General features: G+C 38.5%; 4 protein-coding genes across 4 annotated transcripts; 3 read left to right on the top strand and 1 right to left on the bottom strand.

Moving 5' to 3' along the window:
• Positions 1-5,995: 5,995 nt before the first annotated feature.
• On the top strand, positions 5,996-15,135 carry LOC106312870. Its single transcript, XM_013750552.1, has 35 exons — positions 5,996-6,226; positions 6,307-6,385; positions 6,479-6,585; positions 6,685-7,151; positions 7,239-7,437; positions 7,527-7,829; positions 7,930-8,047; positions 8,147-8,284; positions 8,385-8,466; positions 8,600-8,883; positions 9,017-9,130; positions 9,207-9,451; positions 9,542-9,787; positions 9,879-10,034; positions 10,156-10,296; positions 10,390-10,629; positions 10,764-10,888; positions 10,978-11,095; positions 11,198-11,359; positions 11,444-11,591; positions 11,680-11,780; positions 11,860-12,021; positions 12,104-12,151; positions 12,237-12,344; positions 12,463-12,537; positions 12,651-12,701; positions 12,811-12,957; positions 13,055-13,185; positions 13,332-13,419; positions 13,504-13,563; positions 13,641-13,881; positions 13,975-14,126; positions 14,229-14,299; positions 14,524-14,680; positions 14,784-15,135. The coding sequence occupies exons 1-35, from the start codon at positions 6,071-6,073 to the stop codon at positions 14,946-14,948; spliced, it is 5,385 nt and encodes a 1,794-aa protein (XP_013606006.1). The 5' UTR covers positions 5,996-6,070; the 3' UTR covers positions 14,949-15,135.
• A 343-nt stretch (positions 15,136-15,478) lies between these two features.
• On the top strand, positions 15,479-19,335 carry LOC106323960 (microtubule-associated protein TORTIFOLIA1). Its single transcript, XM_013761997.1, has 8 exons — positions 15,479-15,671; positions 15,936-16,668; positions 16,750-16,944; positions 17,029-17,131; positions 17,245-17,885; positions 17,985-18,641; positions 18,725-18,890; positions 19,090-19,335. The coding sequence occupies exons 2-8, from the start codon at positions 16,006-16,008 to the stop codon at positions 19,101-19,103; spliced, it is 2,439 nt and encodes an 812-aa protein (XP_013617451.1). The 5' UTR covers positions 15,479-15,671; positions 15,936-16,005; the 3' UTR covers positions 19,104-19,335.
• A 5,769-nt stretch (positions 19,336-25,104) lies between these two features.
• Positions 25,105-26,517, bottom strand: LOC106329971. Its single transcript, XM_013768557.1, has one exon. It carries the CDS (start codon positions 26,515-26,517, stop codon positions 25,105-25,107), a length of 1,413 nt encoding a protein of 470 aa, XP_013624011.1.
• A 766-nt stretch (positions 26,518-27,283) lies between these two features.
• Positions 27,284-27,637, top strand: LOC106329964 (putative lipid-binding protein AIR1). Its single transcript, XM_013768552.1, has one exon. It carries the CDS (start codon positions 27,284-27,286, stop codon positions 27,635-27,637), a length of 354 nt encoding a protein of 117 aa, XP_013624006.1.
• The last annotated feature ends 206 nt before the right edge of the window (positions 27,638-27,843 follow it).

The raw sequence follows: 27,843 nt of genomic DNA, 5'->3' as shown, positions 1-27,843 counted from the left end.
GATGACTGGCTGGAGATGGGGAAATTATTCGACATAACTGGAGCTACGGGGACTCGTTATCTTGGAGTGAGAAGAGGAGCTCGGGTCTATGAGGCGGTATCACAGGGAGAGTGGAAGGTCAGGGGTCAGCGGAGTAGACATTTTCAGGCGTTACACGCAAAGATTCGAGTTACACCTGTCCCGCAGGCTGTCCTAGGAGAGGATGTGTATTTTTGGCGCCACGCCATGGATACATACAAAGATCACTTCTCATCAAAGGAAACTTGGGATCAAACTCGGAGTAGGAAGGCGCAAGTGGAGTGGTGTAGTAGTGTGTGGTTTCCACAGGGTGTGCCTCGCTACTCCTTTATACTTTGGCTAGCTGTTCTAAACAGGCTATCAACTGGAGATAGAATGAGAATGTGGGGCATTAGGCAGGACTGTGTCTTGTGTGGAGAGCGGGATGAGACTAGGGATCATTTGTTTTTTGCTTGCCCTTACTCGTATTCAGTTTGGGATCGAATCGCTAGTGTGCTCATCGGACCAGGTATCAATCCAGACTGGCAGGATACATTCACTTCTATTCAAGGTGGAGGGCGCTTTCAACTGGATAGTATTCTCCTTCGCCTCGCTTTTCAGACAACAGTTTATCAGGTCTGGAGGGAGCGCAATGCTCGGCGGCATCACAGTGGTAGTCAGACTGTAGAACAACTCATCAAGCTCATTGACAAAATGGTCAGGAACAGAATATCATCGCTCCGATACAGGTTTCCTCACAAGTTAGAAGGATTGATGAGAAGGTGGTTTGACGTAGTGAGAGTTTAGAGTCGATTATAGTCACGTAAAGACAAGAACTAAGACATATTTTATGATTCTCTAATTCTGTTGTAAATGAGTTCATATTTTGATCAATAAATTTCAAATTTTATCAAAAAAAAAAAATTATTATAAAAACTAGTATATAACATATGATATATATATATTTTAAATAGTCTATATATATTTTAAAATTTAATTTAATTTATATAATATACCACATTTAAAAATTTTATATAATTCTATAATTTTTATTTTTAAATTAATTATATTTTAATTGTGAAATATTATTATTTTAAAAAATATTTTAATTGTAAAATTATTTTACAAAATATAAATTTAATTTTTTTAATTTTTATATTTTTCTTAATTTTATAAATTATAAATACTAAGATGTAAATGAGAACATTGAGCAAATATCATTTGAAGAACATTAGTATTTGGTAAATATTTTTCTAAACGCTTTTCTAACAAATATTAATTATCTTAACAAGGAGCATAATGGAGCATAATGCTAATGTTTTGCCAATGTCATAGTGTTATAGTGTGATGTTCCTTGAGACTTGAGTGTTGGTGGTCGGCCCTCTTTTTTCATTTTGCCTATGCTTTTTTTTTTCTTTTTTTCCCTTATCAGTAGATTATTGAAGGGACTTTGTATTTAAATTTTTTAAAATCTAGTGTCAGTAGATTATTGATTTTAGCAGCTTTTTATTATTAATAATGATATGAATTAGTCACGAGACAGGTTCTGATCTTTTACTCGGTGCAACATCATTTGATTCTTGTAAATAAACAAACCAAATTGGTGTAGTGTCTAAAATTCATAAATGATCTAATAGGTGTATAAATAAGTTTTGGATTTTAGGGGGATTTAGTTCAGGTTCAGGCAGGATATGTTCGGTCCAGATCTACTAAACAAATGAATTCAATATCCAATAGATACTTTATAAAATTTCGTTTGGTTTTTGGATATCAACGGTTCTTAGTCGATTTGAGTAGTGAAAATTATATTCGACAATGAATGAGTAAATTTTTTTTCAGCTTAAAACTTTTTGAGTGCATCCGAAATTCAGTTAAACTGAAATAAATCTAATTATTCTATCAACTTAAACATAAAAAAAAAGAGTATAACATTCAAGCAATGACGCCGAAAATGTAAATGAGTTAAAAAAATCATTTTTGAAACTAAACATACAAAGAGACAAAAAAACTTTGAATCGTAACAAGTTGCTTAAGTAATCGAGATTGTTGACACAAAGACTTCGACCCTTAAATTCCTTGGATATCAGAATCAGGCTTATCCATACATCACACAACATATAACATAATCTCATAAGTTAAACATAAAAAACAGATTGAAGATATCAAAAGAATTGTAGAATTGAGTTGTTATTGTAAAATTGAGTTGTTAATCTCTCATGAGATAGTTGTTCAACTCCAGATTTATTCAATCGTGAACATACCTTTTCATTCATATGATGATATGGATTTCACACTTCAACCAACGCTTCAATGCATATTAAACACATCATTTAAAACGTTCATTATAATAATTAAATGATTGATTTTTTTTATTTAACTCATGTTTATTTAATATAAAGAGTCTAAAGCTATTAAATTCATAATTTTGTAGAATTTCAAATGAAAATATTAAAATATTAAAAATTGAGAAAAACCAAACCGAGTCTTGAAAACTCAAAATCTTCTAAAAAAAATATTGAGACAATTGTAAATTAATAGTAAAATAATTAAACTTTAATAGATATATCACTATAAAATGTGAACACTTTAATTATAAAATGAGAAAGTCTCTCACCAATAATAATAATACTCTAACAGGTTTAACCGTAGTCATTTTTTTAGACAGTCGGATCATTTTAGTATATGTTTGTCAACCAAATAAATATTGAAGCCAAATGATTACAATATTTTTGAATCATTTAATTATGAAGTATTATTCCATATGTTCCTAAAAGATGAATGTTTTACAGTAAAAAAAACATTTCAAAAAATGTATGTCTGAAGTTTTCTATGCAGTTTTTATTTTTAATAATATTATATTGCAACTTAAAAAAAAAAAAAATTTGAATAGTATTGTTTAGAATGATGGAAATTTGGAAAATAGAAAAACAATATATTTATTACTTTTTTTTTGTTTTTTTAATATAAGTAAAACATATAAATATACATTTTTAGAAACAAAAGGAATTTATTATGTTTTAAATAATGTAGCAGACCGGTCGATGTGAGTTCGTTCGCAGGTCTGCAACATGGCAGGCAAATTTTGACATATTTAAGACCTTAATCACGACCTGACCATGATTATCGTTCAAGACAACAAGACAATTGTATTATATTAATTTGATTGATTATGATTAATAACTTTTATTCTCCCGCCGTTGCTCGAGCTGAACATCACCTTTCCAAAGGTATATAAAATATAAAATTGGCTATCTTGTGAATAATTAATAATTTCATTATTCTGTATGTTAAAGCAACTTACGTTTTTTAATTCGAACATATTCACGTCATACTATACCCCGGTTTCTGTTTGTTGAAATTTTTTAAAAAAGTAATTATTGTTTCCCAGTGCTGAGTTTACATGGATTATTGATGTTTTCAATGATATACAAAGTATGTTACTGGATTATATTCAGATGAATTTACAAAAATGGATAAATGAGTAATCAGAAATAGACTTATTATAAAAATACAGGCCGGCTAAAAAGAAAACTATACAAGACTGAAATCGGTACCTAAATGTTTAAATCATCAATGTAAAAACGATTTACTTAAGATATTAGTCTTCTAGTGTTGAAATCCATTAAGCTACTATAATGGTTGGCTTGAATTGACTCTTTCACATAAACACCGGACGAGTCGGGCACGCGTCGGTAAAAGGTTAACAATGTTTTCTATTTGAATTATTTTTAAAATATAGGTATATAGTTATTTTTTGATCAAAGGTATATAGTTTTTTGTTCAAAAAAGGGTAAAAGGTATATAGTTTTTTTCTTTAGGTATATAGTTTTTTGCGGGCATAAATCGATTGTCATGAGAGAAAACGGTAAGGCTCTTACCAAGGGTAAAGGACGGTACATGGCTGCTTACGGAGCACATATAGCTGGGGCGGAGAAGTGGAGCTTAACATTCCAGTTTGTCTTATATACTGTAACTATCTATTTGTTAAAGTGCAATTATTTTCAGCAACTTGCACATAAATTTTCAGAAGTAAATGTGATTTGACTTTAATTTTGGAGTAATACAATGATATGTGATCTATTGGAAAATAATTCAGAGTACCACACAAATGAGATCAAAACACTTGAATAATTATGTGGTGATTGCAAAACCAATAAATAAAATTTCCGAGCTTCTAAAAAAATATTGTACCGTCACACATGTGATGGAGTCCATGGGCGAGTAGAAGTAGGGGCCTACTGACGTAGGCGGTCCGAATGGTATCAAAAACGGATCTAGATGAGTGATTTTTTTTTGTATAGATTCGCACTAACATGAGCAAGTGTTAAATGGTATCAAAACCGGATCTAGACGAGTGATTTTTTTTTGTATGGATTCGCACTAACATGAGCGACAATCTTGGGGCATAACGAAAATATTGCACTGTGTGGTGGAGATGATTGTAACATCTTTCTTTGTGATATATGATATTGTATGTTAAAAAGTTTTTAAAATTGTCTTAATTATCTATATCATCAACATGTTCTTATTTTTTGGTTAAATATGGAAAGAAAGGTTTCTCTATTTAAATGTGATTGAATTTGAGTAATAAAATGATGTATGACCTATGAAAAAGTGATTCGTTATACCATACAAGTAAGAACAAAACATAGAAAAATCTTGCGGTGATTATAAGATTAGAAAATTAAGCACTAACCGATGAATGAATGAAGCCGAATGAGCAAGAGTGTAGGAACCCACTGATGTGGGCAGTTGGGAGATAAGTTTCATTATTCTCCATGGAAACAAACCAAGTTGCCGATCGTGTATCAAAGTTGAGAAGTCATCAGTCACAAATTTTTAATATTATTTCTATCATATTTAACGAAAAGCTAAACCTTACTAAAAAACCTTATCAAATTCATACGCAGTTGGCTAAGTATTAGTTAGTTCAACTGAAAACACCATAGAGAAAACCTTTGTGTCACATGATCCAATGACGTTTAAAACAAAACTGATATCAGTCACACATCAACTTTGGTTCAAAACCTTCTCGTAATAAAAAAAACATGGGCTTTGACGAATCAAACCACGATTCTTGGAACTAGAAGTCTTTTACTCTATTTGAGATTCGTGAAGTGTTCAACTGGAAATAGTCAAACGGCAAGCTTCTAATATGATCTCTGGACATCTTTGGATCCTTACAAAAATATCATGAACCTTATACACGTCTTTGCATGATTGGCATCTCATGCTTTTGATGGTGTGGACTGTCCGTTTGGATAGTTTTTTAGATAACAAGTAGTTTAGTTGGTTGGGGAATGCATGCGTCTCTAGTGAAAATGAGAGTTCATCTACTGTTTGATTTGCGAATTCAGCTAGCAAATATGCAAGTCTAATTGCGCCTTCGACCATTTCCATTCACTTTTCAATCATCCACATCCCTACTAGCCGGACTAGCAAAACTTCACATATATATATATATCTCCCAATATTCTCAGGAAGCTCTGTTGCTCGATCATTAGTTTACCACATGTGGTAACCAACAGATTCCATAATCTTATTTGTATATCTCCCTTCCGACAGATTTGAAAGAAATCAATAGACAGATTAAAAACTCAATCTTGGCAAATACTCTCTCAATATAAAATGTTTAGAATTTTTTTATGTTTTCATTGTTCTAAGTAATTTTAAATTTATCAAAAATTGTGTATCCAATCAAATTTAATAGTTCTATTTTGTAATTAGTTGAATAATTTTTAATTTACAATTTCAATAATATTTTTTTAGATAAATACAATTCTTTTAATAAATGTGCTTTAGCTAAAACATCTTATATTTAGCAACGTAGGAAGTAAGAAGTTTTCCTAACAAGTAACAACACCCGAATTAATCCCAATTCCAATTTATTAGGCAATATATGTAAGGAAAAAGAAGTATAGGGACCTGTTTGAAATTTATTTTCCCCTCAGATACCTACTAGGGTTTAAGAGAGGGATTCGTCGGAAAAAATCTAATTTCAAATTCGTTTTACGTTTTTCCGATATCTATCTCCGGCTGCTAGCTGCAGCCATTGTTTTCGGAAGTACGAGCAATGGGCTCCTCTGTGATTACTTCACTGTCGCTGAGCTTCAAACAAGTTCCTCCAACAGCTGTTCCCGCTTTTCTCGACTGTGTCCTAAGCTCCATAGGCGTGTCTCCCTCCTCCCTCTTCGATTCACTCATCAAAGAGTTGCCTTTTCACACGGAGGTAAACGATCTTTCTTTAGTTCAGTTCCGTGTCCATTATTGGGTTTTATTGAAAAGGCTTCAATGGTTTTTTTGTAATAGGAGAAGAAGTTTGATTCTGATGATTGCAACCACATTGCTTCGTTGGTGGCTGGTCTTTGTCACCTACTAAAGAGTTCTGGTGAGTTCTTCGGAAAAAAAAAATGAATCTTGTTTGAGGTTTCAAAAAATTAAAACTAATTTGAGTTTTTTTTTTTTGTGGTGGTTGAGTCAGTGTTTGGTAATGAGGATAATCATAATGCGTTGCAGTTGTTTGTGTGGAGAGTGTTTATTCCACTTATGAAGATGGTTCGTGCTTATGACTTGGATATGCTTAATAAGGTTGAATCTTCCTCCTTCTGCTGGTCTATTGATTTAAGCCCAACGTCACATCTCCTTGAGCTTATTTTTTTTTCCTTTTGTTTGTTTGTTTTGTATTAGATAATACAATCGTTCTTTGATGTTGTGGTCGAGACTAGTGCATTGGGTATATTAAGAGTGAGTTTGGTGCCTTTTCTACTGAGATCAGTTGGGGTTTCGATGGGAATGCTTCAACATGAAGAATCGGATTTCATCAGGTGGGGAGAGCTGTTGCTTGGTGGCTCTTTGGATATAAATGATAAGGATGAAAACTACGTTGGATCTTTGTCTGAGTCATTTCCGATTCCACTGTCGTGCCATCTTTTGAATCTGATACTGAACGCTGCTTTTCAAAGTCGCCAAGAAGCTCCAGAGGCTGAGGATTTTGCAGCTGGTTTGCTTTGGGATTTGTGTAATACTACTGAGAGGCTTTTGTCTCAAAGTGTGGAGCATCGTTCGTGTGCTGTTAGTTTCCTCCTCCCTGCTATTTTCAAGCCGTTGTCTTCTCTGAAGATCTCACTTCAAGGGAATGTGTACATACTTTCAAGGTAAGGTCAATGAAACCAAACAATTATTCGCCTTTGGGTTGGTTAGTTTTATCCGTAAGGATTTTGTTCTGATGTTTAAAACTCCAGGAATGGCTTCAAGAAAAGGATTTGGGAATGCTGCAAGAAGCTGTTCTCGGTTGGATCAATAGAGAGAAGGGATGCTTACAGTGTTCTCTCTTTGTGTCTTTCTTCTGATGGAGCCCTAAGTTATGTCTCAGAAAAAGACCCTGTCGAATTTGACTTTAGGTCTGATCAAGAGTTTTGGGAAGAAATCAAGAAAGGCTTGGTATGGCAAAAGTGCCCGCTATTCTTACAGATTCTCTCAGTTTCTACTATATGGATCATCCATGAGTGTAAAAAAACTTCTCCTTTCAGGTTTTTGATGAGAGCTTAGTAAGGAAGCAGTCATTGCATATACTGAAATCAGTTTTGTCCATAAGCGAAGTGAGCAAGACGAGTTCTGAGAAGAAGCCAGAAGGGAACTCAGTTCATCGTGCTTTGACGAAAAAAGAGATGTGGGCAGAAAAGGAAGCCAAGTCACTTGGTGTGGGAGAATTGTATGGCTCTGTTGAATCTGCTTTGACTAGTCAGCAGCAGCAGTGGCAAGCTTTTGTGCTCTTGTATGAGATGCTTGACGAGTACGGCACTCATCTCGTAGAAGCAGTGTGGAGTAACCAGGTCAGTTTTTTTTTTCCTTTGGTAATTTTAAATTTTCTGCGCTTGATGCTTTGTCTCCTCTGCTCATTGGTTCTTTTTAAAAAAAAAATTTACCTCGCAGATTGATTTGTTAATCAAATCATCGTTCAGATATGAAGAAACTCCAGATGAGGAAACTGAAATATTTAATTGGTTAGAGGTTCTTTGGAATCGAGGCTTTCGTCATGATAATCCTCTAGGTACTGTTGTGTACCTCCTTGTTGGCAACACATTTTGACTGATCCAGATCTGCATTTCATTTCGGTTCTCTGGCTAATTCATCTATCCTAAAATTTTAGTCAGGTGCACGGTCATGGAGTCTTTTATGGGGATTGAGTGGAGAAGATACAAAACATGTACACAATCAATGTCCCAAACTTTCGTTCTTGGGCCTTTCATAGAGGCTTTGAATGATTCTGTACACCACAAGGACTTCGGTAGGTGCTTCTTGGAGAAATGTACTCCATTGTCTTTCATTTACTGTCACTTCGGTGAAGTACTAACTAGAATTATTTCTTGCTTATTCTACTATCCCAGGGCTGAAAAGAATCTATACGTCAAGAACAATTGAAGGTGCAGCTCAATATGTGTGTGCGTACACAAGTTGCCTCAACCCAAGGTAAGGTGTCACAGTTTGTTATATCATCTTATTTTGGTGAAGTACTAACTAGATCTGTTCTCGAGGGTCTGCAAAATTATTAAATCATAAAGTTTTATGGTTATACATTTCTAATAGTTTATTCATTTCATAGGAATCGGATTGGATTTTTGATCAACTTGGCATCTCTTGCAAAGAAACAGTCTTTTGGTAGGGCTGGATTTATGGCTTTGGTACAGTGTATTGTGTCTACAGCATATGTGGTTGGAGGATACGGGAACAAGGAGATGGAGCATCTTGAAAATGGATTCTCTGGGACTCCTCTAGAACCTTCTAGTGAACATTTAAGCCAAGATGAGATGTCACATATACTGGATGTCTTGAAGTTTGTTGCAGAGAGCAGCAGGCAACATTTTAATCACAAATACCGTACTCGAGGTCCGTGCCGTAATCAGTTAGCTTGACCGATTTGTTCATATGTATTAGTAATTATAATTTTTGGGGCTCCCTCAATATATTTAACCACATTAAAACTCATTCTTTGAATTGTTTTTCTTTTTTCATTTTCTAGTTTGCCAAAAAGTGTTGGAAACTGCTGTTTCAGTGGTGAACCCTTGTGAAGTTCCTCTTGGAACACTATTGCAGTTTGTTTCAGCAATTCCTCGGGAGTTTACTGACCATAATGGTGAGCGTGAGACGTTTTACATACGGAGATTAATGCAACTTCATTATCTAACATCCTTTGCTTTCTTCCATGTCAGGTTCATTGCGGAAAACGATGCTAGAATGGCTCCAGGGGTGCAACAGAAACACTTCCGACAGTTTATGTACTGATGGCACTCGTCTTGTAGCGAGCCTTCACGAGTATCTGAAAGAATTTGTCAGTGATCATGTTGAGGGTTTTGATGATGAAGACTTGGAAGCATGGGAATCCCAAACAAAACGATGGGCAAGAGTATTTTTCCTCACAGTTAACGATGAAGAACATCTCGCCGATATCATAACGGTTTGACTTATCAGCTGAAGTTTATATACCACAGTGGATTCTTTTAGGTCTAGTGCGTTGCTAATTTGACAATCCCTTGAAACTCTGCAGTTTGTGCAAAATAGCGGCGTTAGTTTTTTCCAAGAGAAGAACCATTTAGAACGAGCACCTGCGAAGTTGTTAATCTTTATTCTGAGTATGCTCTTAGAGCTCCAGAACATGCAAGATGGAGTCTCTGAGCTGAGTTCTTCGGTGAAAAGCAAGTCATGCGGCATTGTTGAGGAAAATGGCAAGCAGATTGTTGGCAGCGCTTCAGTTATTAATGAAAAGTTTGCTGCTGTTCTCTTATCGATACTGGTAAACATTTTCTTGACAGACGATGATATAATTATCTTCTCATTAACTTGGCTTACTATGATTTTTTCTTCTTCCTGGCTTGACAATACAGAAGCAGCTGGTTTCATTTGCTGATTCATCTTGCTCAATATTCTGGTCTCACACTACTGTGGAGAATGGTGTTCTGTCTGGTTCTATCATAGGAAAACTAGGGGGTCCAAGTCAACGCCGGCTATCTGTTCCTACTACAACAGCTGTACTAGAAGCTGTATGATTTCTTTTCTTAAGGAAAATTGCGTACAAATTTCTTTAAGGCCAGTTCCCTGTAGTAATACGTCTACAACTACAACATTGAAAAGAGATTCATGTCAGTGCTTTATGCTGAGCAGGTAACATCGGTGAAAATTATTGGGTTGATCTCGTCATACTGTGGTCAAGTCACTAGTGGTGTTACTGAACTCAAATTAGCATTGGCTTTCTTTTGGAAGTTCGTCCAGCATACGCTATCATCTCAAAATTGTAATTCTGAGGTAATGCCATTCTCCTGAGTTTTCAAGTTTGATGTGATGCATGAACTGTATGGGATCGCAATGTACTAATTCATGACGAATGTTTCTTACCAGGCTGAAGCTGAGATCTATCTTGCAGCATTTGAAGCGCTAGCTGCTGTACTGAATGCATTTGTGTCCTTGTGCTCAGCTAGAGCTTTCAACCTTTTAGAAAATGATAATACATTATTAGATATGGTGAATGGTGAATATTGGTTACAAGCTTCAGTTCCGGCTTTCCTCCACAACGTTAACCATCTTCTCACAGCAGGACTTCTGGCAAGAAGTAGAAGGGCTGTTCTGCTTAGCTGGAAGGTAATGCACATTTTTTATTCTATTGATATAGCTGTTTACCAGTGGAATTATACATGTTACAAGATCTTATTATCAGTGGCCATTTGCTTTTGGAGGGGTAAAGAAATATTCTGACCCTAATTTTCTTGATTCAGTGGCTTTGCGTGGAGTCTCTATTATCAGTCATGAATGTTCTTGATGTCAGACGTATTCCAGGGGATAGAACGTCTTTCTTCTCAGATGATACAGTCAAAAGCATCTTTTATGATATTGTAGAGAGGTGAGATGTTATCTAGTGACTCTAGTCGACGTGAACTTTATCATACTTCTCATTCTTGAGGCTTCTAACTTCCGTTTACGACTTGGCAGCCTTGAAAATGCTGGCGAGGGTTCTGCTCTGCCTATGCTGAAATCTGTCAGACTTGCTTTGGGGATACTTGCGTCTGGGAAATCATCTCTTGATGGTTTCTCGGGTGTAGATACTCAGGTTTTGTAATGAGTTTGAAACAGATTTGATTGAGTTTTTTTTTTCTATATCCTTTTCGAATAATTAATCTATATCTCATTTCTTGTGATGCCTTGCAAGCAGACGATGTGGCAGCTGGTCAAATCATGTTGGATATTGCATATCAGCTGCAAGAAGAGAAGGGTCGCACCCATTGCTGCGCTTTTGTCTTCGGTGTTGCATTCTTCTTTGTTTAGTAATAAAGACATGCACGTAGCTGAAGATGGAGATCGACCGCTGAAGTGGGTATGCATCTATCCTTCTTAAATAAATGTTTTGAAAGAACAGAAGGGAAAATGTGTCTTTTATTGGCAATCTCTTGTTTCACAGTTTGTTGAAAAAGTACTTGAGGAAGGTCAGAAAAGTCCACGCACAATTCGACTTGCGGCCTTGCACCTAACAGGACTGTGGCTAATGTACCCTAGGACGATAAAGTACTACATTAAAGAATTGAAGCTTCTGACTCTCTATGGCTCTGGTCTGTAATAGCTTTTATTTCCATTAAGCCATCACTGCGATGGCTGTATGATAATGAATTGCTTATCCTTTAACTTTATGATTTTTAGTTGCATTTGATGAGGATTTTGAAGCTGAGTTATCTGACAATAGTGATGCAAGAACTGAAGTATCGTTACTGGCAAAGAACCCAGACCCTGAACTGACAGAAGTAAGAGTCAGTTTTTGCAGATGATATATTCAATTTATTCGACTCAGCAAAGTGACATGTTCTGCATTTTTTTCCTCAGGTTTTTATCAACACGGAGTTGTATGCACGTGTGTCAGTCGCTGGTCTGTTTCAGAAGCTGGCTGATTTGGCCAATATGGCCGAACCAGCATGTCAAAATGAAGATTACCAGGATGCTATTGTGGCTGGAAAGTTGTTTCTATTGGAGCTTCTTGATGCAGCGGTACTTATTGTCTGATACTCTGATTAATAAATGATATGTACTGATCTTATTATCTAAGTGGGTCCATTTCTTGAGGGCACAGGTGCATGATAAAGACTTGGCAAAAGAGCTTTACAAGAAGTATAGTGCTGTAAGATTTGCATTCTTTTCGTTTGTTTTCCTTCATTGATTTGAGAAACCACTACTGACTGTAACGTCTGGTTTCTCTTTAACAGATCCATAGACGAAAAATACGCGCGTGGCAGATGATATGCATTATGTCGCGATTTGTCAGCAATGACATTGTTGGTCAAGTCATGGACAGTGTGCACATATGCTTATATGTAAGCTTAGGAAAATATAGCCTGCCTTGTTGACTATCCAAGCGTCAATGATAAATTTTGTCATTTTCAACTTAAATTGAAGCTGATTTGATTGTTTATGTCTTTGATTTGCTTGCAGAGAAATAACCTGCCTGCTGTTCGACAATACCTGGAAACATTTGCCATAAACATCTACCTAAAATTTCCACCATTGGTAATTAACTTTACAATGTGTTCGCAAAATTTGTAATCAAAGTATAAATGGTTTCCTGTATAAACGGGCGATGTCATTTATGGATTGCTGCTCACTTGGTTGTTGTATCACAGGTTAAAGAGCAGTTAGTTCCTATACTGCAAAATTACGACACTAAAGCTCAGGTAAATCATGTGCAAGATACACATTAGACGCTCTACAACTAAAATAAAAATACAGTGCAGAAGTTTCTCTGTTTAATATATTGATCGATGTTGTCTTGTAAATATGCAGCAAGCTCTCTCGTCCTATGTCTTCATTGCAGCCAATGTCATCCTTCATGCCGAAAAGATGGCTCAACAGACAAATTTGAGAGAACTTCTTCCACCAATAATTCCGTTATTAACTTCTCATCATCACAGCTTACGAGGTTTCACTCAGGTTGGTCTTATATAGATGTCATCTCTGTCTTCTATTGGTAAATGTTGGCGTTCAATTGTATATCAATCTTGTTCCATTTTCTTTTCGGGTTGCGCAGTTATTAGTGCATCGGGTACTCTTTAGACTGTTTCCCCCCTTGGAGTCCACATCCTCTCAGACAATACTGTTGGAGAAGCTTTCTTTTGAGAATTTGAAGTCTTACCTGGACAAGAATCCTGATTGTTCGAGGTTTGTTTTCTACTCAAGTCTGATTATAATTTTTCATATTGGCCAACAAAACGAACTTAGTTTTGTGGACAAAGCCATCTAGAAGGGTTTTGGTTTATTATTACACAAATTCAGCTGTGATTTTTTTTTTTTTTTTCCTGGTGTAGATTGCGATCATCAATGGAAGGATATCTTGATGCCTATGATCCCACCACATCTGCCACTCCGGCTGGTGTTTTTGTCAATCGTGTTGAGGTGACCAATTTATACATTTAGACATTTAAAATTATATCATACAGCCAAGTAATAACATTATCAAGATATTTTGTGGTGATGCAGGAAAGTGAGTTTGAATGTGTTCCAACATGCCTCATGGATAACGTGATTTCTTTTCTGAATGTAAGCAAATAAACATAATTGAGAACTACTTTTCATTTTGTATATGTGTGTTTCTGTCTTATCTTGAAGTCTTGCAGGATGTTAGGGAAGATCTTCGTGCTTCCATGGCAAAAGACATTGTTACCATTAAGAATGAAGGCTTCAAAATCGAAGAAGAGCCCAACCGTCGGTTGATGACTTCCACATCAGATGAAGAAAGGCTTTCTGAACCATCTTCGTTGGACTTCCAGAAGAAGATCACTCTGGCTAAACATGAGAAGCAAGATGCTAGTTCAACTTCTGTGCTCCAAAACGGGGAAACTTACAAGCGGCTCTTTGGTATGCAATTTTTTTACGTAGCTGTCTGTTTCTCAAGATTTTGTACAGTACAGCCTATCTGCACGATACTAATGCTGGTAGTAACCTTTTCAGAAATGGAGAAAGAAGACGAGCTTGTGAGTCAGCTGTTACGATCTAGAAGCATGGAGGTGGAGAGGTTGAAATCTGGCCGACAGAGTTTGATCCTTGTGGCTTCATTGGTTGATCGTATTCCTAATCTTGCTGGATTAGCCCGGACATGCGAGGTATAACGACCTCTTTCTTTCCATTTCGACAAAAGTTAGGTGTCTTGTACTTCTTGTATTTAGTTCAGTATTAACAAAGCCTCTCCTCTGCATAATTTCCAGATATTTAAAGCATCGGGTCTTGTCGTTGGAGATGCAAGCATAATACACGACAAACAGTTCCAACTAATCAGGTAAGGTCATATATATTGAAGTCCTCATTTTATAAGGACAGCACAAGTTCATGCTGTTGTTGGATCTGCTTTAGAATACAAGATAAATGGATCAGTAAATATGAAGTAGCCAAGAAAAATCTGCACCCTGAAAACATGGACCTAACGTTCCTGCTGAATTAACAGAATGTTTGAACCGTAGACAGGGTACTTACAAGTGTTTTTTCGCTTTCTTTTTTCTGTAGCGTGACTGCTGAGAAATGGGTTCCAATCGTTGAAGTCCCGGTGAACAGTTTAAAATTGTTCTTGGAGAAAAAGAAAAGAGAAGGCTTCTCAATCTTGGGACTGGAGCAGACAGCTAACAGTGTGTCTCTGGACAAGTATCAGTTCCCAAAGAAGACTGTAAGTTTGGAAGTTTTCTTTTACTTCTCTCTCACTTTCCCCATGGAAGTAAAAAAGGATCTTGTTGATGATCACTGTTGTGTCTGTTGTTTGTTTCGAAAAGGTTTTGGTGCTGGGTCGGGAAAAGGAAGGCATACCTGTGGATATAATCCATGTACTGGACGCTTGCGTCGAGATCCCACAACTAGGAGTTGTTAGGTCCCTCAACGTCCACGTCAGCGGCGCCATTGCTCTCTGGGAATACACTCGCCAACAACGCATTCAATAGTTTTGATCTTCCCTCCCATCATTTTGCCTAAACACCTATAGCATTAAACGTTATGACCAACGTTTTTTTCACATGAGATAGAGATGTTTACGGCATTTCAATCACTATTTTAATTTTTTTGTAACACTACTATTCATCTACAGTTTTGTCTGTGATAGACTGACAGTGACACATGTTATTCGTAATTAATTATGATCTTTCGATTTCTGTAAATCCATCACTGTTCAATACTACATGTTGAATATCTGTAGACCGCAGCATATGGAAGTCATCGTTGTAACAGTGACATTGAACAATATTAAGGATATAAATGCGATGGTGATAGTAAATTGGCAACATTACCCGGCCCGCAAAGGCCCAGTTCGAAAGTTATTACAGTCAACCCTTTTCGCGTTTCAAACATTTAAATTTCCAAATCAAGTGGACCCCACAAAACAAAATTCGAAAAACCCAGCAAGCGCGAGATTCAAAAAACTTAATTTAAATTTAAATACACGCTGATCAATGGCAACTGAATCACACGCGCCTCACTCCCTCTCTGCCAAATATACTCTGGGCTCCGTGAAGGACATATCAACTCTCTCCCACTACCTGAGAGATTTCTCTCCGTCATTTTCTCGGAAACCTAACAGAAAAACTGAATCACATTTCCATCTCCATGGCTTCTCCCTCCTTTCCCTCGCCACCACCACCACCACCACCATCTTCGTGATAGCTTTCAGTGTATGCTTCCGCTATTACTCTCGATTCTACTTTCGTACTTCCCTGAGAATGTAGCGAATCCTAGATTGATTGAATCTTCTTCGTTTAGGAATGTTTAAGCTCGACTAGCTGTTAACTGTACTACTTTCCAAATTTAACACTAGGCTGAATCAATTTTAAGGAAAATCGTGATCTGCTCCGCGTTATTGTCTCACGAAATTGATATGATTCGCCCTAATCTTTCATATACTGATGATGCGAGATCTTCGTTGCTTATATTCGCAGGTGTTGAGATTCAAACTAGCAGATCTTGGAGAGATCTCAAATCCTAATGTGAAAAACTAGAGAAGGCGATATGAAGACGACTAACATGCAGGCGAAAGGAAGAGGAGGAGGAAACATGAAGGCGGCGAATCCACAGCAGGTTATCTTCGAGCTGAAGAAGAAAGTAGTCACCGCCTTGAACAAGCTCGCGGATAGAGATACGCACCAGAGAGGAGTCGACGAGCTCGAGAACACAGTCGAGCATCTCGCGCCTGACAAGATCTCTTGCTTCCTCTCGTGTATACTGGACACTGATTCCGAGCAGAAGAGCGCGGTTCGCAAGGAGTGTATCAGGTTAATGGCTACTTTGGCTAGGTTTCATCACGGCCTCGTTGCGCCGTATCTCGCTAAGATGGTCTCTAGTGTTGTTAAGAGGCTCAAGGATCAGGATTCTGTTGTGAGAGACGCGTGTATTGAAACGATGGGTGTTTTGGCTTCGAAGATGAGCTGTTATGAGGACGAGAGCTATGGTGTTTTTGTTTCCTTGGTGAAACCGCTTTTTGAAGCTATTGGTGATCAGAATAAGTATGTGCAGTCAGGTGCAGCCTTGTGCTTGGCGAGAGTTGTTGATAGTAGTCCTGAGGCTCCAGTTGCGATTATACAACGTATGCTTACCAAAACTGTGAAGCTGCTTAATAGCTCGCATTTCATTGCAAAACCAGCGGTTATTGAGCTTAACCGAAGCATCATCCTGGTGAGTTTTGTTTCTGCTAATCTCATGTTTGCTTTGGATGTGATTGTGTAACGATAGTTTGGGGAACTGATTCTAATCCAGGCTGGTGGGGCAACGACAAAGAGTGTGCTTATCTCAGCAATGAGTAGCTTTCAAGATGCTCTTAAAAACAAAGATTGGACTACTCGTAAGGCAGCCTCTGTAGCACTTATGGAAATAGCTGCCACTGGTGAAAAGTTTCTTGGACCCCTCAAGGCTTCTTGCATAAGCTCTCTAGAGTCATGTCGCTTTGACAAAGTATGAAATCTTGTCTAAATTTCACTCTCTTACAGATGATAATGTTTGAAGTAAAATATTATAACTTTGAGCTTTTCTGTTTAGGTGAAACCGGTGAGGGACTCAATTGTTCTTGCCTTGCAATATTGGAAAGGTGTCCCTGGTTCTGATAGTCAAGAGCCGTCTGAAACTGTATCCTCCGTAAGAGGTGAGTTAAGAAAATGGTTTCTTTCTTCAAATCATTTTGCATCTTTTTAATATTTGTTTGCTTCTCATAGATTCATAGATACTCTTTTTGATTAATCTGTTTCGTAATCACAGAAAGTTATAGTGGAGCTCAAGGGGATAGTGAACTATTCAGCACTAGTGACTCTAAATCGAAGGATGTTACATCCAACAAATATGTAACAGATTTAGCAAGGAAGAAGGTTCCGTTTTCTGCCAGGAATGCACCTACACGTTACAATGAAAAGACTAAACAAGATAATTGGCGCATCGAAATTGCAGTCTCGGAATCTCCAATTGTTTCCAAGGTTAATCTTCACAATGAAGAATCAGAGGGCAGTTGCATCACCAAAACATTTGCAGAAGCGGCAAACACGCCAGAAGTGACATATGAGTACATTCCAATGGAAGATAAGGCAGATTGTTATGTAACTGACGCTGTCAATGAGAACGACGATATCAAGTCTGTTACAGTTTCGTCAAACAGTTTCCTAGCGAGTGGTATGGTGAATCCAGCCATAACGAGTAAGCAGTTCGCAGCTGAAGAGACTTACTCTGAGGGGCAGCAATTCTCAACCAAATTGAAGAATCGTACAAGCACTGACTCTACTGTAACAGTGTCAAGCTCTGAAATCAATCATGACTGCTGTGCTCAGATTTCAAATGAAATGGCTTCTGTACGTAAACAGCTCTCAGATATTGAGAATAAACAGTCACGACTGATCGATCAGCTACAGGTCAGTGGATTTTCTTTCACAATCTGTCTTATCTTTGTATTTAGATTTTTGACACAATGGAGTGCAAACTAATTTGTTGTTCTCCTTGCGTCTTTATAGGTCTTTTCAACAGGAATAATGAACAACTTTTCGGCTCTTCAATCCAAGGTGTTAAGCTTAGAATATGCAGTGGAGGGGATCGCTCAAAACTTTGCCTTGCATTCAGATATATCAAACTCCAATTTTGCGAAGCTAAACCAAGGTACTACTGTGTCACCGAGGCTCTCTAGTTGCACTTCGAGAACCTCAACGGATATCCGCAATCGGCAATCTACATTATCATCTTCCAAGTACTCAATGACGAGAGAGAACAAAACACATGGAAGAAGCAAACTAAATGAACCACAGGGTATAGGAAAGACGCGAAGTAATGCTTTTGGAGAGACTGGTCAACAACATACAAGGGAAGACATCTGGAACAACATTGGACAGGGAAGACGAACACTGAGCCAGACCCGGAAAAGTTCTGAAAGCGTAACAAAGCATTGTGCAGAGGTGATGAGTGGAGCAGGTGGTTCATGTGAAGATGTGGTTGAATCAGAGTATCTAGAAGTGCTCTCTGCTGGTGATGAGCTAGCACTTGTTGAGCTTCTTGACAGAACCGGTCCCGTGCTGGACAGTTTGTCGCCAAATACCGTGAATGAGCTTCTCAGTATACTTCTCTCCTACCTCCTGGAAAGGAGATTCATGAATTCAATACTTCCTTGGCTGCATCAGGCAAGTTTATTGGACTTGAAATCATGCTTAAATTGCTACTAGTACTTGTTACTGAAAATCCACACTATTTTTCTCTTACAAAGGTCGCTGATTTGAGCACTACAAATGGAGCTAATTATCTGATTCCATCAGCAAGAAAGAGAGCTCAAGTGTTGTCTGCAATTCAGGAGACTTCATGCATGGGCTTTTCGAATCTTGCTGAGAGAAGAGCTGTTACTCAATTAGCAATGAAGTTGCGCAAACTTTGGGGTAAGCTAAAATCTTTCCTTGCACTAACACTTGGTCTAAGAATCATGCACAGAAAAAAAAAATGCAACATTGATCTCTAAACTGTTGCATCGTAAAATCTTCGTATGATCAAAAGTCCCATCATGTGTGGTTCTGTTTGCAGTAAGTATAAATCTTTAGCTTCAAATTAAAGTCTTCTTTTTGTTTCTTCTTTTTTCAGGAAAGTGCTCATGATCATTAGGTGTGCTGAAGTAGACAAGCCACTGGCAAGAAAGTTGAGAGAAACACAGTGAGAGAGAAGAGAGAGAGTTTTAAGAAATCTTCCACGCTGGAACGTGTATTTCATTTCTTTGGTATCTGCTAAAAACTGCTGTTCGTTCGTTCATGAGCCGATTGAGCTCACTGTTCTTGATTTGATTGATGTTGTTCTGCTCGTTGGTTTCTAAGCGACGATTTGATTCGTGTAGTGTAAAGAGTATTTCATTTCTGGGGTTTATGCCAAACTGGTGTTCATGAGTCGATGTTGTGCTCTGTTCATTGTTTTCGATTCTATACTCGTTGCGGAAATTTTGTAGCACTATCTCACCTGATGCTGTCCTTTTGTTGTGTCTACCTTTTGGAGCTTACCTCGATATGCTCTAGAATATTGGTGGACTATAAGTTTTAGATTCCTCCGAAGCATGGTCTGGCATGTGGGAGAATTGAGAAGTAGGTGCGATAACATAATAACTCGTGTACTATCGTAAATACTTAGATTGTGTATTGACTTTTGGCATAGTTTCTTCTTTTAGCTGAAAATTAGGTTTCGGATGGGAAGAGTAGATAGAGTAAAACAAGAGTAGATCAAATAGATTTAGCGGTACAAATGTAGATCAAGCGGATTTAGTGGTGTAAAATATATGTTTGAATAGTGAAAGTAGATAAAAAAAAAAGCTCCAAAGTAATATAAAATTTTACAATAATTTATTGAAAATATATAAAATATATGGTTGTATTTAAAACATTATACATAAAATAAATTAAAATGCAAACAGTAAAATATTGTACATATAAAATATGTAAGCTTTTTTCAGTGTTTTAGCTGTGCCAAACTGGTTAAAACTGCTCTTTTGACCCCTTGTTTTGAGTTCAAAACTCAGATATGTCTATTTTATCTATAAAATTTTAATTATGACCCCTATAAATTGGAAGTCTAGCTCGGCCACTGTTCTGCGTTGCACCCTCAAGCTATTACACTTAACTATAAACATTTTTTTTATTTAACTTCTCATTTTTATTTATTTAACTTTGGGTTACATATCAAGGCCCACTACTGTATCTACCCTGGACTAAACTCAAAAAATTTTCCTCCTAACAAAAGGCCCAACCAGGCACAAAAACTCCTAAAGATTTAAAAAGACGAGAACCATACATCAAGAACTGAGCTTTCTCCTTGTCCTAAAACTTGTGCTCGAGCTAAAGGATCCAACCTTAACCGTATCGTTTGCTTTATCTCCGCAATGATGGCTTCAGGGGGCCGAGCTGTGTCAGTGTGAATCCTGGAGTTCCTCTCTTTCCAAATCAAGTATAAGCAAGCTTGATAAATCAACCTCACAATCAGCTTCACATTCTTATCTCTTGTAGGCGCCTTCAACCATCTCAATATGTCCTCAAACAACCGTGGAGAAATAAGGTGAAGTCTCGATGTGAAAAACGACCACACTTGCTTACTGAACTCGCAGTCAAAAAACAGATGTTGTCTACACTCGTTATGACCCACGCACAGCACACAAGATGGTGGCACTATCAAGCCCCATCGAAGAAGTCTATCTCTTGTTACCATCCTATCTCTGGCTGCCACCCAAGATAAGAAAGCATGCTTAGGAATCCTCCCCGAGAACCATATCACCTCGTGCCAAAAAACCTCCAACGTGCAGGGAAATAGGGACTTCCACGTCTCACTAGTGGAGAATGTCTCTGAACCATTCTGCCCATTAGTGACCCAAACATACTGATCATCAACTTCTGAGGCCATAATTGGTGATGAATCTGGCAAATTATCCCGTAGGAAGGTGATGATCGAGTTCCTACTTCTACTCCTTTCAAAACACCACCCCTCGCTCGTTAATGCATCTGCCACCACCGCATTTAAACCAATACCAGTCACAACTGGTCCTCTCTCGCCAATCAACTCAATAAGGGGACCAAGGGAGGTCCAATTATCCAACCAAAAGCTGGTTGTAATCCCCGATCCAATCTGACAATGAATAAAAGGTCTCGCTTCAGTCCTCAGCTTACACAGAGACTTCCATATCCAACTTCCCCGACTCGACGGTTGCAGTGTCCAGAAATTCTCTGTCCCAATCAGGTTTCTTCTGACCCACGATACCCACAGAGACCCTCCCGCCGCAAATATGAGCCAAATCAGCTTCAGACCGAGAACTACATTCCAATCTGCTAGTCTTTTTAACCGCAGAACCCCTGCTTCCTTTGGAGTACACACCGACTCCCATGCTATCTTAGCTCCCCTTGCTGAATTGGGAGCTCCATTCCACAAAAAAGCTCCACACATTCTCTCTAAGATTCTTACACACTCTTTGGGGATGATAAACATGGAAACCCAAAAAGATATTGTTGAATAGATGACAGCTTGGATCAACTGAAATCTTCCAGCGAAGGATAGATGTTTCACAGTCCAAGAATTAAACCTTGCGGCAATTTTATCCAATAATGGTTGAAAGTCAGACCTTGTCATCTTCTTTGGCGACAGCGGCACACCCAGGTAACAAACCGGTGGTGAACCTTGTGCAATCCCTATCTCAGCTGCCATCTCTCTACAACGACTTGAGCTACCACCATCCAACAGAAGCTCAGTTTTATTTCGATTGATTCTCAGCCCCGAAACTTGTCTAAATTCCTCCAATATCTGTAGAATCCCTCTCAGTGAGTCTGGAGAACCATCAAAGAAGATCAGTACATCGTCTGCGAAGCTCAAATGAGTGATCAAAGGCGCTTCACACTCCAGATGAATCCCAAACCTTCCATTAATAGCTCCTTGATCTAACATTTTCGATAACACGTCCATGGCTATGACGAATAACAGAGAGGAGATCAGATCGCCTTGCCTCAAACCTTTTCGACCAGGAAAGAAACCATGTAACTCTCCATTCACAGCCACACCATATGACGGTGTAGTGATGCACTCCTTAATCCAATCAATGAGCATATCAGGCAACTCTATAGTTTTCAGTACCCCCAGGAGGAAATCCCAACTCAGATTATCATACGCTTTTGAAATATCTATCTTCAGACATCCTCTTGTGGTCTCGCCTTGGCAGTGAAAGTCCTTTACTAACTCTGAAGCCAACAGAACATTCTCAAATAAGAGGCGATCCTGAACAAATCCAACTTGATTACGTTGAACCACTTCTGAGATGCAAAGCTTGAGCTTCTTCTTCAAAATTCTAGCTATGACTTGGTAAATTGTGGGACACAAAGAAATCGGTCTGAATGCCGAGAGCTGATCTGCTCCTGTCACTTTCGGAATCAAGGATATTGTAGTAGCCGTGAACTGCTTCAACATTCTACTGGTCTCAAAGAACTCTTTTATCGTTCCCACTGCATCAGACCCAACAACCTCCCAAGCTTCCTAAAAAAACTCTGCTACAAACCCGTCAGGCCCCAGCGCTTTATTCTTAGGCATAGCACTAAACACTCCTCTAATCTCCTCCTCCGTTGGGAGAAGTGTTAGCTGTTCCCTAATCTCTAGAGGACACCTATACCGGATCAGTGCTCTCATTTCACCCGCAGACATTCTCTCCAAATCAGCATCTGCTGACCCCAATAAGCTCTGGAAATAAGCCACAGTCATATCCCTGATTTGATCCTGATTAAATATTCTATTACCAGCTCCATCTGTCAAACAACGGATCGAATTTCGCAGTTGATGCGCTACCACTGCCTTGTAAAAGAACTTCGTGTTCGCGTATCCACACGATAACCATCTGATATGGGCTTTCCTACTGAAAAAAATCTCTTGAGCTGTATCAAAAAACCGCCACTTCTTCCTAGCCACAAACTCTTGCCTGAACAGAGAATCTATAGGAGAAGTTAGCAACTGCTCCTGAATATCCTTCAGCTCGCTTAAAGCATCCCTTGCTTTCTGCCGAATATTACCAAAACCTTCTCTGTTTAACCTTCTACACAGCGCTTTAGCCATTCTTTAATCTTTGCCCCAACGAGAATATTCTTGATCCAATTGGGATTTCCTCTTGCCAAGTCAACAACATTTCTTCCAAGAATCTCGGATGAGTAGAAATGAAAGAGAAGTACTTGAAGCTACACTTCCTGACCTCTGGCAAAAAAGAAAAGCTGATGATGGCTGGCGAATGATCTGAATCTCCCGGAGGTTCGAACACCGTGTCCCTCCAGTTTTCATTACATATAGCCCTATCTAATTTTCTCAAGATGGGATCTTCTGGTCTTTTATTTGACCAAGAGAAGAAAGTCCCTCGAAACTCCATATCAGCTAGACTGCTCTGATCTAGGCACTCTTGAAACTCTGCCATCCCCCTCACTGGCAAGTCATAAGGCTGCAAAGAGAAATGATCTTCGGCTTTCAATATCTGATTAAAGTCTCCAATAACTACTAAAGGGGAGGAAGAAACGAGATGATTGTTAGCTATAGTAGCCAAATCATTCCACAGGCTTCTCCTCTCCATTTCAGTATTATGAGCGTACACAAATGCTACCGTGCAACTAGTACCCGAAGCTGGATCCAACACTCCACACAAAATGAACTGATCCATCTTCAAATACACAACCACCAAGATATCAGGACTCCACAGTAGCCACACTCTACCTCCGACTGCCTGTGAGTAATTATTCTCAAACCTCCAGCCAGGAGCCGTATCTCCCATCACACTAAGAAAATTCTCCTCCTGTACATGCGTTTCCAACAACGCCCCAACTGATGAACCCATACCTTGTAACCCTTGTTCGGAAACTCGCTAGGCGCTACGCGTGCGGCACACTCGGGCCTAGCGATTTATTGAAAAATCGGAAAAAAATCGGAGAGTACGTGGGGCAATTTTTTTGTATTTTTATACATATAATACCATATTTTATACATAAAATTAACATTTTAAGATGCAGTCACTATATAATATGGTTTCATAATTGTACAAAGAATTTATGTGGCCAAAGTAATTTTTGATGCATTGTAAATTGAGGAAATGAAAGGTATGATCATTTTAAAATCAGATCAATAAAAAATTATGTTGTAAAAGTCTTATCTTTATAGTTTTATAAGTGTTCAAAGATTCTCCACAGCATAATTGGTAAGCGGGCATTGGAATCTTCAACCAGGGCAGGGTTCGACTTCTTCTATATACTGTTATGTTATTTTTTACTCCTGTTCGGAATCGCGCTACGCGTTATGCATGCGGCAACCTCGAATTGTTAAAAAATCGGGATAAACTCAGAGTATACGCGGAGATTAATTTTTAGTGAGTTTATTGTTGTAAAAATATACAAAAGATTCATCAAATACCAAAATAGATAATATAAAAACAAAAATCAAAAAATAATACACTCACAAGAATTACCAAAAATATATATAGTTTGGATCATGAGACTAACATGCAAATTAAAAGTATAAAGACTTATTATTTACGGTTAATGTGTTGGGCTTATGAATATTACAACAAATTGGGCCTTTAGAAAATAAACTGAAAATCGTGAAGTCCTGATAATAAGCTTGAGGAATGTCGTCTTCTTCGTTTGGATTGATTTATCGAACCACCGGACACGACAGAAACCACCACGGTATCAATCATCAACGGTATCATGTGTACAACTTCGAATCATATGTTTATGCAACACTTCCGGGCTCATTATTTTTTGAGAATCACGCTATTGTTGTAATTCTAATTGATCTGAGATTCCGAGTTTTTACTTTTTATACGCCGCGTTCTGTAATTCTACGGTCCAGGCGGACATAACTCGCCTCACCGAATAATGATACCGATCACCCCTGACTCGCCACGGTGCAGCTCCGATCACCGTATTCTCGGCCGCAAAATCGGTGACTCGGCCGAGTTTTAGAACAAGGCTTGTAACCAACTTCGAACAACTCTCTTCCGACCATCTCCATTCAACCCTCTAATGTTCCAACTAAAAATCTTCATATATACAAATTTTTGGTATTATCGAATCAGAAACCAAACCTCTTATTCGAGGGGCTTCCTCGAATAAATTACTTCGCCGATGACTTTATAGGTGACGCTGTCCCTCCATTCGCCTTCCAAAGAGCCTCCTGACGAAGTGTTCGCCTATAGGCTTTGGAGTGTTTGGTAATCCAGAGAGATTCCTCTTTATCTTCTTCTCCTGTATCAAACTGAGTCTGCTCTCCCCCTCCTAACTTCGGTTCTTTGCTCTTCTGCACCTTTACTTCCTCCTTCCCTTCACCCTCCGTTAACTTTTTTGTTATTACCCTCCTTTCCTGAACTCCTACTTTGCTCACCTCCTGTTCTTTCAACTCCTGATCCTGATCCTTCAATACAACTACCCGAGTCTCTGGTGGGGAACTCAAGGCTCTGGCTTTAGCTCTTGATCTAGAACTTTTATGAGACCGAGACCGTGAATTCCCTTTCTTTATTACAGTTTCTACGATCTGAGTCTCCTTCTCTATTGTTTCAACCTGAGCCACTTTCTTTTCTTCGTTAGAGACTTCAACCAAAGATATGTCCTCAGCCGCCTTCACAATGCTGATCACCGTTTCTTTTTTCTGAGAATGCGCCTTCTTCATAAGAGGCTTATGACACCTATTCATTAGATGCCCAAACTTTCCGCAATTGATACACTTTGGAGGAAGACTAGGATACTCAACGTTGACTCTGACGGAGTTACCCTGAGAGTCCCTCACTTCTACTACTTCCGGAGGGGGATGAGAGAGATCAATCTCCATCTTCACCTTTGTGTCCCCAAAGTGATACGGGTCAAGGCGTGATTTTTCCGTATGTAACGGGTCACCGATACCACTAGCAACCACACTGATACCATCCAAAGAGTAAAGTTGAGGAGGCACATTCTTGAGAACTGCCCAGGTAGGTGCAAACAAGAGCTCCTGCGCTGCCAGATTCCCATCAGATGACCAAGGGTACACTGAGAACGCACATCTATCCGCTTGCCAATATCCCACCTGCAAGACCCATTCTCTGGTCTGGACCGAAGGGATGAAGATCAAGCAGCAGGTTGTAGAGACAGTTCGAACCGTAATGTTTCCAAACTTTCCCCACACTGGGTTCAAATCCGCAATTATTTTGCCTGCAGGAGGCATTCTTCCGTGGAAATGAGCTACTACATGGTCTTTCCAAAGGTCCGACGTCTCAAGAAGCACACTCGGTGGAGCTTGAACGATCGGAGTTCCATCCTCCAAAAAAGATGGGTCTGAGATCTCCCTCAGATTTTTGAGGGAAGACTTGAACCTCGCCGCGTAGGAAGGCACCGAGACTGCCGGGATGGTGGGCGGCACTGAAGAGGACTGAAGCTTTACTTCCAGAGTGACCTTCTGACGAGGGACTTCTGGATCTGAGACAGAGGGAATGAGACTTCCAGAATCGCCCATCAATACACTCGGATCTGGAGGAGGAGAAACGCTAGAAGCCATTAAGAAAAGAGAGTAAGCAGAGAGAAACAGATTTCTCGCTAGCCGGCGTGAGGCCAACCAACGGCGGATTTTGGTAAAACCCTAAGCTCATTTTTCGTCAAGGAGAGAGAAAATGTATTAAAGGTCTTTTTCCTATTTTTTACTGACCCATTTCGCTTTGCGCATGCGTACCCTTGTCACTTAAAGAACAATCATTCCATCTAAACATGTTTAGATGGAATGATTTTTCTTTGTTCTTTCATGCTAGGTTGTCAACATATATTATCATTCAACGAGTTTCATTGTCATGGCCTTATGGGTAAACTTATATCACCATTAGTTTAAACTTTAAAGCATTATTACGTCTAAGCATTATCTCGTTGATGGCTTCATTTAGCAATTATTTATATATACGTGCCGTATGGATGGACTAGTTATAATAGTTTTAAATAACATCATTCAACAAGTTCCATTGTCATGGAGCATACTTATATCGCCATTATTCTAAAGCATTATTAAGTCGAAGCATAATCTCACACGAGGACAAATTGATGGCTTTATTTTGCAGTTGTTATATATCCATGCCGTATGGATGGACTAATTAAAAATTGGAAAATTAATCTCTTGTAGAAGATCAACAAGAAACCTTTTCATTTCTCTCCTAATGAAAATTCTATAAATACCCCCTAAACACCCAGAACTTATCTCCACCCATCTCAAAGAATATAAACACACTACGACTTCCTGAGCTTTTGTTGTAGAATTTTTCTGATACATAATTAAACAAATGGCTCCAAGAACCTCTCTTGCAATCTTCCTTTTCCTTAACCTCATCTTCTTCTCTTACACTTCTGCTCAAGGCACTTGTCCTAGAGATGCCTCGCAGCTAAAACCTTGCGTTGATGGGATCATTAAACTGTATGATCTAAACTGGGGAAACCAAGTCGTAAGGCCATGCTGCTCGCTTATTCATGATGGCTTGTCTGATTCTAATGCTGTAGCCTGTCTCTGTACGGCTGTCAAGGAAAGCGTTCGTGGCTTCGTCCCTAATCCTCCCAACGTCCCTAATTTTCCCACAACTCTCACGTTTCTCTTAAATTTTTGTGGCAAAAAAGTTCCACAAGATTTAAAATGCGTGTAAGTTGAACACTTACGACATATCTAAAGGCATGCATAAGAAAGTCAACAAATCATATAGTTTACAAATGCTTAAAACTTATTACATTACCTTTTGTTTCCTTTAATTGGTGATTGCTTTTCTGTTTGTAATTTTCTTGGATTGTTTAAAATAACAAACGTGACGTTCTCATGCAATAATGGATTATGGGCTTGAGTGTTTAATCGGCA

The sequence above is a fragment of the Brassica oleracea genome, chromosome C1 (assembly GCF_000695525.1).
Source record: "Brassica oleracea var. oleracea cultivar TO1000 chromosome C1, BOL, whole genome shotgun sequence".
NCBI lineage: Eukaryota > Viridiplantae > Streptophyta > Magnoliopsida > Brassicales > Brassicaceae > Brassica > Brassica oleracea.
This window is presented reverse-complemented; position numbering and strand designations above follow the sequence as displayed.